General features: G+C 39.9%; 1 protein-coding gene across 1 annotated transcript; it reads left to right on the top strand.

The window, feature by feature from the left end:
• The first annotated feature begins 7,242 nt into the window (after positions 1-7,242).
• LOC115357145 (immunoglobulin superfamily containing leucine-rich repeat protein 2-like) lies at positions 7,243-12,896 on the top strand. The gene is made up of 2 exons (XM_030048531.1): positions 7,243-7,457; positions 8,785-12,896. The coding sequence occupies exon 2, from the start codon at positions 8,785-8,787 to the stop codon at positions 10,933-10,935; it is 2,151 nt and encodes a 716-aa protein (XP_029904391.1). The 5' UTR covers positions 7,243-7,457; the 3' UTR covers positions 10,936-12,896.
• Positions 12,897-13,634: the final 738 nt, after the last annotated feature.

The following is a 13,634-nucleotide window of genomic DNA, read 5'->3' as shown; positions in this document are numbered from 1 at the left end:
CACTCTCGACGGGCTTTACAGGCCCACAAGTTTACAGCAAACAGAACAGGATGACACCCCTGACTTAATCCTCATAGTGGGCAAGAAAAAAATCTCGAAAAAATCCACAGATGAAACAAGTAAAAATAGCCAGACAGGTGTGCAGTAGGTGCTGACCCAGTGAGTAAATTACCAAAGCAACACAGTCATGTTACAAAAGCAGACACACGCCACTGCAACAGCCAGGTGGGACGAGGTTCCACCTGGGAGGAGGACAGCAACAATCACACAATGCAAAAGGAAGAGGAAACATTAGGGGTGACGTCATAAATGAACACATCAAAGAGAGAATATACTGTATAAATGACTGACTAAAGCAAGTTAATGGCAGTGGAAGGCACAGGAGTATGCAGGGACTGCAGGATCAGGGACAGTAGGGTACAGTGACACAGCCAGGCCATGGATATAAGGATGGGATGGTTTGTAAGACAGAAAACAAGATGGCTGAAACTGAAAGTAGAGAGAAAAGTGAGGAAGAGAGAAACTGAGAGAGACAGCTAAACCAGCAGAAACTAAACTAAAGCAAGACCAGAGAGCCTTGAAAATCAAGCCTCCTTCAGTGGTCAAATAGAAATTATCTTAACTAAACTTAGTTAAGTCTTCAGTTTTGTACCAAGAGAGTTTCCCTCTCCGATTATATGTAGAATCTTACAAGTCAATAAGAGGACGATGAAATCTGCCGTGGCATGAACTGGGAGCCAGTGAAAGAAAGCCAGGACAGGTGTGGTGTGGTCAAACTTCCTGGCTCTGGTCAGGATTCTGTCAGCAACATTTTGGACCAGCTGAAGACTCTTGGTACTGGAGACAGCCAGACCAGAGTACAGAACATTACAGTGATCGAGGCAAGACGTGACAAATACATGAACGATAGTTTCTGCATCAGCCACTTAGCATGGGCTTAATTTTAGTGATATGGCAGAGGTGATAAAAAGCACTTTTGGTGGTGTTTTTGATATCGGCTTGTAATTAGTTAAGGCTTTCGGGTCAAGGTAAGGTTTTTAAGGAGGCCTGATCACAGCCATTTTGAAAACGAAGGGTAAAACCCCAGATTTATGTGGTAAAATTAGAAGATCGAGCATGGTTGGGCCGAGAAGTAGGAGGAGGTCTGGGTAAAGTTTAGCAGGTAAGAGGCTGGTTTAGCAGATCAGAAAGAAACCTGGGGTTATTATGACGATGTATTGTGTTGATATTCAACTGCTGTATATTTCATAATTTTCATGTGTCCAGTGTTTGATGAGAAATGTATTCCTTTTAGAGTGGAAAAAGCCTCTGAAAGACTAACGAGGGACATTAAAACTTTCCGCTGAATCCGAGACTAATAGCATTGTTTAAGGTCAGCGGCTCTTTAAGACGGGCTGACACACCACAAACATTTCATGGTAGAGACAAATGAGAAACATTTGGCATTTGAAGAATTAAACACAAATCAAACCAATTTATCAATATGTTATATTTAAAATAAGGCTAATACTAGCATCATATATATAAAGAAACAAGAATATACATTACCAGTGAAGTGCTGAAATTGTAGTGTTTTGTGTGTGTGTGTGTGTGTGTGTGTGTGTGTGTTGTACAAAATCATGGCTGCCTGATGGAGGATGCTATTGGTACCAGTAACATCCAGATGAGGAGGCCTGCAGCTGTGATGTCCATGGTAACATAAACCTCATCATGATATGAACCGCTGAATTTCTCAGAAAAACGTGTATTCCTTCTCAGCAGGTGGACCAAACCTCATTAAAAAATAACATCCTGTCACACAGTCTGCAGGAGACTCGGAGGGACTAATCTTCACCGACAGGCCTGAGCCCACATTCACAAAAACACCACGTTTACAAGCAAAATCATGCCAGACCAAATGTGAGGGTGCAGCTGAGGATATTTCATGTCGTTTTGATATTGTAAAAGGTTTTGACCTTATTTTTATGGAAGAATTCAGAGAATATCTATAAGGGAGTGAGATTACTTCAGAAATACTGATATTTGACTGCTTTTGAGGGGGAAGCACTGTTACAATAATGTAATGATGATGAAAACAAATGAAGAAGACCAGCTTTCCACTTTCAAGTCACAAAAAAAGGCACCAGATTATCGGACAGAGGGTAAGATTTTATCCGACAGTTTCTAGATGTAGACCATGGCTGTACCCTCATATCTCTGTGGTGCTCTTTGATATTTTTGAGGCACAGAACGTGAGAGCCATGATCAGAAATGTTCACCAGTGGAAAAATGATCACCGTTTGAAAATGATGTCTGACTTATTGTTGAAACATCACCAGGGAAACAATAAATAAATGAATAATGGAAACAATGATGGAAGCATGTTGCAGTCAGTGGGGACTAGGAATAAGTGCTTCAAATATAAAATAAGGAGACGATATTCATGAGAGGCACATACAAATATCCAAAACAAATATTGAAATCCTACACAAAACTGAATTTGTAATCACTGTGTGACATTGTTCTGAAATAGCCAAGATTGCTTTTTAAAAATCTACCAAGGTCTGTTGGCAAAAAACAGATCTGAGCACTGACCGCTGTACTGTCAGGAAGCTCAGCTGTTTGAGATTTGTGCTGGGAATATCAGCAAATGGAGGACGTGGTCGTGATTTAAACCACTGACACGGGGTTAGATAAAAATGGATAAAAAGATGTGGAACTCAGGAGCACCAGCAGAGTTTTTTTTTTTTTTTCACTGCAGCTCTGTTAGCATTTAGCACTAAAGATAGTCTGTTGTATGAATAATCTGCTTCAGAGTGAATTCATCTTGACCCACTGGCTTACAGGTCAGCCTAGAACCAGGACTCCCTGTGCGGTGCTGTATGGCCTGGCAAAATACCTTAACACTCACTGAAATTGCCCTCATGTATGGATTATGACACAGCAGCTACTTCACCAAAAAAAAAAAAAAAAAGTTAAATGTGTAGACATGTAATAAAACAAGTGAATTTACCTCATCAAATACTGTTACTTTTGTCCTATTAGTACTGTAATTTTCTGACAATATTCATGCAGAGCAAAATAATCTAAGGGCAAGTTTTGTCCCTCAGATTTCATGAGTCTACTCATGGAAAGTGTTTGCTCTGCCACCAAGCTGCGTCTTGTGGCCTCATCAGTGTGAGCGAGGTCTCATTTCCAAATTAGTATTCCCTTCCACATTATGAAGCTGCATGCCTCATGTTCCTCCTCATTGTGCTGCAGCCTCAGCGCACTGGGTTCACCCTGTTTCTGGCAGCATAATGATGCAACATTTGCAGCCCAACACTGGGGCTCACCATGGATTTAAATGCTGTTTTTTCAATTTATAAGCCTTGCTCCTTATTCTGTGTCCAGCTCTTTGCTCTAATATGTGAAGTCATGGCATTCAGTCATGTCTGTAGGCTTTACTGGGTATTTACTGCCCACTAGGGGGAGTGGAGCCGCCTTGCATCTACCAGGAAGTGAATATAGGACTCTAGAGATGCCGATATCCGATAACTCTTTGACCGATGCTGATACCAATACCAATATATATGCACATATTTTTTCCACATAATTGCAGAGAATATCAAGTCTCTAATGCAGTGGAATTAACATTTTATTATGCCCGCTCTTATTGTGAAGGCCCACTGACAGATGCTGACGTAAAATACAGTGCTTTTCAAAATGCACACATCCACTGGGCAAAATAAGAAAACCACTTAGACATGTTTTATGGCATGTTTTACATGAGTTAAACATGCCATTTTTATTTTTATTTAACATTTTCTTTCAAACAAAAATGTAAGATTCATCCTACTGAAACAGTCTTGGATGATGCCAACAGCCACAACCAGGGCAGATCTGACCTATTTCACATATCGGCATGTAATATCGGCAGAAATCTTCATTTCGGACTGATACCGATATTTCATTTCTATAGTCAATATCGGCTGTTACCGATGTCATATATCGTACATTCCTACTAAAAGTTCCTTTTAACATAATTTTAACTCAAACCTTCTCTGAGCCTTTCTCATCATTTAGCAACTATAGTCCAGTCATTTTATGACTCAAGGTCAAACAAATTGCAACAGAAACAAACTCAACTGATTTTGTATCCTCAGTATGTCCTGATTTAGGGAAAAAAGCCCCCAAGAATCCCACTGGGGGAAAGTTTCAAAAAAGCCCAAAATGTATCCCATTCAAACTCCTATTACCTTTTTTTCTCATGTGAATAGGGTAAAAATTTTAAGCTTTAGGTATCACCATGAAAATTGCTGAGTTGATTACTTATATATAGACAAATAAAAAATGTATTGCAAGTTTTTTGAAATTGTTTATTGACATGAGCAAATGATGCATATTTGAATCATGTACACACTAATTTGCATAAATGCTACAACAGATATAAACCTTGGGTATAGCCAGGTGAAAATCTTGTAATCAATCCTGTTGACATGTAACAGTCAAATACTAAACATTAAGGTCTGAATGGAACCCATTTAGGCTACCAATGAACATTAAGGAAGAAGGAACTTCAAACCAGTCTTTAGTGATTATCATTGTAGAGATGAGGTTTGGAGTTGGGTCCGTGAGGCTGTTTCTGGGAGATAAGTCTCTAGTGTCTCTAGACTCTAGTGGTGCAGCCACAGTACAGCATTAGCATTGTTCGACCAAGTGCTACCCACAGCAAAATGACTGTTTGATCAAAAAAGCTATATTGTGGCGCTCCCTGATCTCAGCAGCAGTCACCTCCTGAAGAAAGGAGCATGTCATAACTGCTCCACTAAGGTGGTAGCAATCTTGAAAAATGTCAGCCATTTTGAAATTTCTAAGTGGTTACTTGTCAAGTGACCCATGGAGACAGCTCATCCCAATTTTCATGCTAGTATCATAAGAAGACCACTTTATATGCCCTCTGTAGTAAAACTGTGGAGTTTATGCAAATTAGCTCATGTTACTAAACAGTTTCAAAAAACTTGCAATACATTTTTTATTTGTCTAAACGTAAGTAATCAACTCAGCAATTTTCATGGTGATACCTAAAGGTTAAAATTTTTACCCTATTCACATGATAAAAAAAGTTAATAGGCATTTGAATGGGCTATATTTGGTCTTTTTCGAAACTTTCCCCCAGTGGGATTCTTCGGGGCTTTTTTCCCCTCACTCAGGACATACTGAGGATACAAAATCAGTTGAGTGTGCTTCTGTTGCAATTTGTTTGACGTTGACCCCTTATTTGGCTTAAAATTACTGGACTACTAAAGTTGCTAAAGTTGCTTTTTGTCGTATCAATCCACTGTGTTCCCCTGCAAAGCACATGATAAACCAGTTTTATGAAGGCTCTGGATTACTGTTTTGTTTGGGATTTTAAAGTTGAATTAATATTGACACTTTTCTTCTGATCTTTAGGGGTGTATCAGAAGAAAATCTTTTAATTCTTCGTTTATGCTTGTGATTCTTAATTTTAAACACCTGCTGGTACAACAGATGCAGAACGGGACCATGCCATGTTACCTTAACTGACTGTAAATCTCCAGGATTTGAAAACTGCTTGCTTGTCCAAGAAAATTGTCCTCTTTCTTTCTCAGAAACCTTCAGTCCACACTTCTATTCACTTCCCTTCATGTCCCTTGTCTTTGCACTTAGAGTCAAAGTTACACCATTGCTCATGTTCACTTTTAATTTTCTCTTCCTTTTGCATTCCCTCAGCAGCTTGTGGTGAGGTAAACCAGGGCTGCTTTTATAATCACTTGGAAGGCAAAGCTGATAAGGAAGCCATGCTATTAAGGTTATCACCATGTTTACAGCTGCTGCCTGAGATCATAAGTGAAAGATCACTGATGCATTTACCTCCTTCATATGATGGGAAATTGTGCTTGTATTTGTTTGACAACAGCACCATCTAGAGCTGTAATGAAGTATGAATTCAAACCCAAGTCCTACTTTTGTACATCTTGGACTTGGTTTACAGTTGTGTTTAATCTTTATCAGAGTAATTACTTTAGATGGCAAAATGTTTCTCAGTGCTATTAAAATTAAAGATGCAGTAACTCCTTAGAAACAAGATCAGAGTCTTAATCTGCAGCACCTTGTAAAAGATAAAGGTGAGGGGTTTTTGACAGTCATGCATCCAGTACCAGGCATCATGGACTGCCACATGGACGCACATTAACTCTGATATATAAACTTTATATATATATATTCATTTGATTTTACTTACTTTATTTTGATGTACAGGAATTTATGGACATTTCTTTCTTTGACATTGACTACATTCCCTTGTGCTGCTGTGTCAAATTGAATTTCCTCTGCAGGAGATCAATAAAGTTACATTTAACCTTATCTTATCTTGCTCCTGTTAATGCTTGAACCTTTTTTTCCCACAACTATCAGGTTACTATGAAGTGTTCCCCCAATGAAAAGAGGCAAAAGAGATGTAGAGATGCTGCCATCTCTTTCATCACCATCATCATCACCATCATCACACTATAGCTTGGCACTGAATGGTCCCTTTCCCAGTGTACAAACTCCTCTCTCTCCTATTATGTTGACTCTGTTTTGGTCGGGTGGAGAAATGAGGAATCCTTTCACTGAAATATAATCGTCTACATTTAAGCTGCAAAGACCTTGATGATAGAGCTGTACTATATTGACGTATGTACCAGTAACAAGTGCTGTATTTACTGTTAAAAAAAAAAAAAAAAATCACAGCACCAGAGACTGGTCCACTTTTGTACCAGCAAAGCAAAGCCAAGCAAATGGACTCCTAATGGGACTCCTATAAATTTAAGGCTTTGAGTGGGAGAACATATCAAAACTCATCCACTCTCTCTGTTTTTGCTCTCTACTTTGTCTCTTACTTTTCTGCTCACAACCTTATACTGTATTGGATTTAACACTATTCTATGCTGTTATATTTGTTATAATGTATTTTCATATTTAGATTTTTATTTGTATGTTCTCTTTTAATTCATTTTTTTTATTTACAGTTCATATCGATATATTTGTAGGTATTTACATTAAAAAAATATCAGTTATATTGAATACACATATTAAAGAGTCAAGACACCCTGACTGAATGACTGACGACATTTTGGTCGTCAGCTCTTGGGATCAGTAACAGACATTGTGAAGGTCGTTTCCCTTTAATTTTTGGAAAACGTCGGTGCTCTTCTGGAATGGGAGGGGGGGCGACGACTCAGTGTAACATAAAGCAAGGAGAAACCCAGAAGGAGGACAGGCATGTTTTCACCATGTAGGATCAAATACACGGGCTCAGCTTCAAACTTGCGCCTCTCTCACAACAACATGTAGCCTGTGCTGCTTTGGATCCAACAGAGGAAACGACTTTCAAAGCCGACTGTCTGATAACAGCACACGGATTCCTCCTGAGGACAATACAATAATAAAAAACAAATACAGCGGTAAGACTGTCACCCAGTTTTAACATACAGGTGAGAGATCATCTTTCTTTCCGAGATCAATTTTTCATATGTGACTCTCATTCAAAGGTTTTTGCAAAGATGGATTTTACTGACACACAAATTGAGAGAGACAGACCTTCATGATTGCCTTTACATTTTTCAATCTTTTCCAAGGCACAATAAATAGAATGCGGGGGAAAAGCTGCTTACATGCGGCTCTGGCGGCTGTAAACACAGCAGACGTGCGCTGACATTTCAGCACCAAGGACAGAGCACCAAAAGCTGCTGCGCAGTTTGAAACTGCGACGCAAACAGTCGCATCACCTCCGCTGCTGGCAGAGCGTGCAGCATTACTGCGTTTTCGTTTCTGTAAGGTAAACACAGGGACAGATGGCAGGTCATCCCCAAAACCAATCCTTCAAAGTGGAAAATGACTAAGCACGGAGATGAGCTAGTCTGGTGCTCCGTTTTTTTTCTGTCTCCCCTCACATCCCAAAGGGTTCTCAGTATGCTCTAGACTAAATAAATAAATAAATACATGCATACATAAATCTTTTACTTTCCTCCTCCAAAGTCTTATGTCATCCGCCAACAACAGAATCAGGTTTTTTTTTTTAACAGAATTAAAATGACTGGGCTGTAGGATGAGCTTTGAAACGATCTTCAGACCTTCAGTGTTTATTCGCACCCCAAAGGGATGAGCCAGGCTCTGCACTGATAAAATATGGTAAACGGGCTCTTATCAGTTCTTTCAACTAGAGATTAAGGATCAAATAGGCAAAAACAGATAAATGTCATTTGTATTCATAAAATCAGCCTTTAAAACAGAAAAGGACCAAAGGACAAGGCTTGAAACTGCTTGTGCTTCACTTGTTTTTTTTTTTTTTTTTTTTTTTGTCCACACCCCAAAGGGACGAGTGTATTGTCTGGACCGACAACATAGCTGTTTACTTGCTGAGGACAAGGCATCTTGTTGATGCTTTGTCAGAGAAGACATCACTGTTCGCTGACAGATGTAGTTTCAGAATAGAGTTTAAGATTCTCTTATTAGTTTTTCAGACTGTTCATACAAGACCATGAGTATATAAATATAAACATAGTGCCAAGAATATGTTGCTACTGGCGTGCTTAGATGCAGCATTTTAAATTTCTTGGAGATCACTGCTGTAGTTCCAGACTTTAAATTGTTCTCTTTAGTCTTTCTCTTACTTATGTACCTAAACAAGTGTATTGTTTCTTCTTTTTGTTGTTTTGTTGCTTGTTGATTTCATTTTAAATTATAATTCTTTTGCATCATTATGTATGTTATGCACTGTTTTAACTTTATTGATTGATTGATTATGACACTGTTTTACAGATGCAGAAAATGGCAGCCTCAGACATCTTCTACTTCACCCTGTGGACTGCCACAGTCTTTGGCATTGGGAATGGATGTCCTGAGATTTGTTCGTGCTCAGATAAATATGAGCGTCATTTTGCTGATTGTACCTTCAAAGAGTTACCTGAAATCCCAAATGGACTTCCTTCCAATGTTACAACTCTGAGCCTTTCTGCCAACAGAATCAGTCTGATAACTTTAGGAAGTTTTGACAATGTCACCAGACTAACGTCACTGTGGATGGCCAACAATGAGATTGTCTCCATCGAAGAGGGAACCCTTGCACATTTGGTTCATTTGGTTAACTTAGATATCAGCTACAACAAGATAACCGACTTCCCATGGGAGGATCTGCAAAACCTCACAGCTCTGCAGCTGTTGAAGATGAACCACAATGAAATGGTCAACTTGCCGAGAGATGCTTTCTCCAACCTAAAAGACCTGCGGTCCCTCCGCCTCAACAACAACAAGTTCATTACAATTGCTGAAGGAACTTTTGATGGATTGATTTCCCTGTCCCATTTACAGATTTATAACAATCCATTCGCATGCACTTGCTTCATTGACTGGCTAAGGGACTGGATTTTGACAACCACCATTTCAGTCCCAGAGCAGAAGTCCATTGTTTGTGCAACCCCACAACGACTTAAAGGAGTAATGATTGTGAAATTGCCTGAATCAAAGTGCACAGGCCCTAATGTCACTATAATAACTGAGCCAAATATTCATAACACAACCCTCCATGAGGATAGAGTTGTAGTTTTGACTTGTGAATTTAGTGGCAACCCAAAGCCGCTGGTCGTATGGAACATACACAGCAAGACTCAGAGAGAAGAGATAGCTTTGCCGTTTAGTGAGAATGACTCAGCAGAATCCACTGAGGACTCCTCACTGGCCTTTAATTCAGTCAGGGTTTTTAATAACGGGACACTCATTATATCTCACATTAGTAAGAAAGACAGTGGCAATTACAGCTGCTCAGCCACAAATGAATTTGGTAAAGCTGAGGATCTGGTGTCAGTGGAAGTCGTGGCTTCACCAAAACCAACACCCACCAAGAAAGTGACGACGACACCCTTTTTCATTAGGACCAACCCACCTATACACCAACCTGTGGACAGAACGTCTATTTTTGATCTTGTGCATCTACCTGATTTAAATAAAAAAGACGTCATAAGTGTCATTCCCACTTTCGCACCCACTGCGGAGATCGAGACTGATTATTATGAGCAAACACCAAATTATCCATCACGTGCTAGTAAATGCGGATTGACGGCTAATACAAGGTACATTTCTAACCATGCCTTCAATGGCAGTCTTGACCATGGGATCAAGCAGTATACATTTGACTTTGGTGTTATTGCCTTGGGTGTGTCAGAAACAGAAGCAAAAGTACGGCTCAACCCCCTTCTCGTACCCAAAGAGAGGAGCAGCATCCGGCCCAGTGCCTCAGATAGCCTCCGCACCATCAACAAGGAGCATCACGGCCTTTCAGATGTTTCTGGTAGAGCCAGCTCAAATGGCTTGTATCTGTGTGTCACCGCCGACCGCAAGCACTCAGCTGTCCAGTGGTCTAGGATCAAAGACGGCGTCAACACATATCTCTTCAGCGGTTTACGCCCCGGTACCAACTACTCCCTGTGTCTCACCTACAGAGGGGAGGACTGTGAGGTGCAAGTGCGATTCACCACCAGGAGAAGGGTGCCTAACCTGTTGATCATCATCTCCGTCAGTATCTGCCTCCTGACCGTGTCCACTGTGCCTCTTCTTGGGGCCACATGCTTCCATATGGTATACAAATACCGCAGCAAGACATACAAATTAATACTGAAGGCCAAGGACCAGTATCACATGGAAAAGAACCTCGCCGCCAACTTTAATATCCATACATCTCACACTGATTCTCAGAGACATATTAACAGCAGTGAGCTGGATGAGGAGGAGGGGGAGAGCAGAGATGGAGACAAAGAGGCAGATACAGAGGAAAGCGTAGTGACTGAGTCGTTTACTTTGTCTCAGTACAGGGGCAACTTAGACGACTGTGAGATAGGATCAGAGTACAGTGATCGGTTGCCATTAGGGGCTGAAGCTGTCAATATTACAAGCAACTACAATTATCCAAGTCATTAATCTCGTTATTGATTGTTTCTGCTGCACCATCTTGTCATAACACTGAGAGTTCCTGTACTGTATGCTGTATTGGTTTAAAGGATAACATTAGTGGTTTTTTTTTTAAGTTTGTGCCAATAGTCTGGGCTTCCTTTCTCCTCTCCTTTCCATTCTTCCTCTCTGGTGTCTGCGTTCAGTCGGCATAGTTGGGATTATCAGGGTTTGTTTTTCTCTCTTCAGACAAAAGGCGCTCGCTGCCGTTCCATCTTGTACAGTATGAAAAACACGATCCACAGAGCTCGCAGGGCCAGATTATCCACCACAGGAAACATCAAGTATGATGTTAACATATGCTTTTTGCAGATTGTGCGGTATCTGTGAGATCAAAGGTGAAATTATGTAATTGCCTCCTGTGAGACTAGTCTGAGCAGGGGACACGTATCTGCACTAATTTTGTTGCAAAAAAAAACAACAAAAAAAAAACACACATAGATTTCACATCGCTTGGACTGCGAGAACCATCAAAGCCCATGATTTGTGTGTGGCTGTGCATGAAATGGCTCTTAATATGTTTTATTTATTAGCACTATGTTGTTGTTTTTATATCGTTGCTGCCTTTCAATCACTTGACTCCCACAGGAAGAAACTGAAACCTCTGCCAGGAAGTAATCTATAAAAATCCATCACCTCTCTAACTTTATTGTCACATTCATGCATATTTTTATTCGGGGCCACTTTGTTATGCAGGGCAGAGGCGTTTTCCAATGATGACCAGTAAATACAAACTAATCATAAAAATAACAATTATAGCATTGACAAAGCATTGCAAAATCAGTGCCAGCACTTCATATGTGCTGAGGTGGATGGGTGGGGTGACGAATTACGCATGATTGGAGGGAGTGAAACTGTGTGTGGGAGCACAATGAGTCACTGAACAAACAAGAGGGAGAGTGCAGACCGTGCAGAGCGCAGACCTCCACCAGGGCGTCAGCTGGACGTTTGGGCCCTTTTTGTGCTCAGCCACGCCCCCTAGAGGAAATGCTGTTGTCATTAAACACAGCCAGTCGACATGGAAAGTTTCCCATCGTGTTTCGTGATGTCATGTGGACACATTTGGAAAACAACACTCTGTTTCTGCTACGCCTCACGCTTTCTATGTTGTTGTCATAGGACAGCAATATTGAGGTTAACGGTTATGGTTAGAACTAAAAACAAAAGTGTCTTTTGGTTAAGTGCTCACACTGACCACTAAAAGTTTGAGAAATGTAAATTTAATGTACACGTAAGTAAATGGTCTAGAGCTCTAAATTACATCAGTATTCTCTTTAAAACAGTTTATATGTGTGCTGTAATGTTGAGACTGTAGTAGTTCCAAATACCCTGAAAAATATACAAACTGAGTCCTACCAACCGTATTGGAGTTTAAATGTTTTGAATGAACAGTGTTGTTTCAAATAGCAAGCCAGTGGGTTCTGCAGCTGGCTGAAGGTCTTTGTCCTATAAAATGTTGTCCATATTTCCTGTGAAGATAGTCGTTTTAATGTACAATCAAATAAAACGTGTGCTCTTTATCAAGTTGGTAAAATGTCAATAACTTGGATATTACCCTCCTCATCAAGACTAGGGAGACAAAACTAAAATAGTACCTCAGTGTATTGGTCGAAGCACTTGTGAGAGTGTATTTGATGTTAGTGTAAGTATGCTCTCTCATATTGGGGATGTGTCCATCTCGCTGTTATCCCAAAAGTGTGGTGGTAGAAGAGCTGCGTGGTGTTTGCCTTAAGTGATGAGTTGCAGTATGCTGTGTTTTGTGTAAATAGCTGTGAGTCAGATGATGCCATGTGGGTGTTTGCCGCTGTCCTCTCTTGCAGCTTCCTACTGCTGTAAAGCTGGTAATTGTCAAGTTTTCATCAAAATGTTTAAATATCCTCACTGGCTATTTTCCTCAGACTATGTGCCTCAATAAAATTTTGACAAAGAAATCCTCTTTCTCTCTGTCCCTCCTTTCCCCAGCACCTCCTTATATGACAATAATCTTTATAAATATTCTGTTCCCATCCATGTTCTTGCCTTCAGTGTGGAATATATGGAATAAAGACTGGCCAGGCTTGACATTATTTTCAATAGGGAGCTTTTTTCTCCAGCAAGCACTTGTCACATAGTTGGAAACAGTTAATTGAGATTTTGTTAAAACTGCAAATTACAAACAAAACATCAGTAACATTCAGAAAGTAGTTAATTTTTATTGTCATGAGTATGTAAAAACATAGAACAGCTGCATTATGTCTAATTTACATTTCCTTCCCATGATCTTAACAAAAAAGAATGGAGAAAGGAAGAAAGAGATAACTACAACTAGAAACAAAATACCTGGAATGGAAGGTAGTTTTAAGATAAAATGAGATTTTATATTGTATTTGGCAGAATAAAGGACAAAGTAATGGAGGCACATTGCTGGAGCAGTGCAAAAACCTTGCTGCATTAATTTAGGTGATTTTCCTGTTTTCATTTCAAATGAGGGATTACATGGTTTGATATGTGGGTTGAAAGAAGTCTACTATCCTTGGGCTTATGAAATCCTTTCAAAACCTATTCAATAAACCCAAAAAAGCACATGGTGATCTAGCTAAACCAATATTACATAGTTCCTGAAAAGTTTATATTTTACAGATGTGCGGTTTTCATCCAGAGGACTTTGTATTGATGGGGTTTGTGGCCTG

This window comes from Myripristis murdjan, chromosome 3, assembly GCF_902150065.1.
Source record: "Myripristis murdjan chromosome 3, fMyrMur1.1, whole genome shotgun sequence".
In the NCBI taxonomy this organism is placed as follows: domain Eukaryota; kingdom Metazoa; phylum Chordata; class Actinopteri; order Holocentriformes; family Holocentridae; genus Myripristis; species Myripristis murdjan.
This window is presented reverse-complemented; position numbering and strand designations above follow the sequence as displayed.

Coding starts and splice junctions, on each gene's coding strand:
- LOC115357145 (XM_030048531.1), top strand. CDS start 8,785: ATGCAGAAAATGGCAGCCTCAGACATCTTCTACTTCACCCTGTGGACT.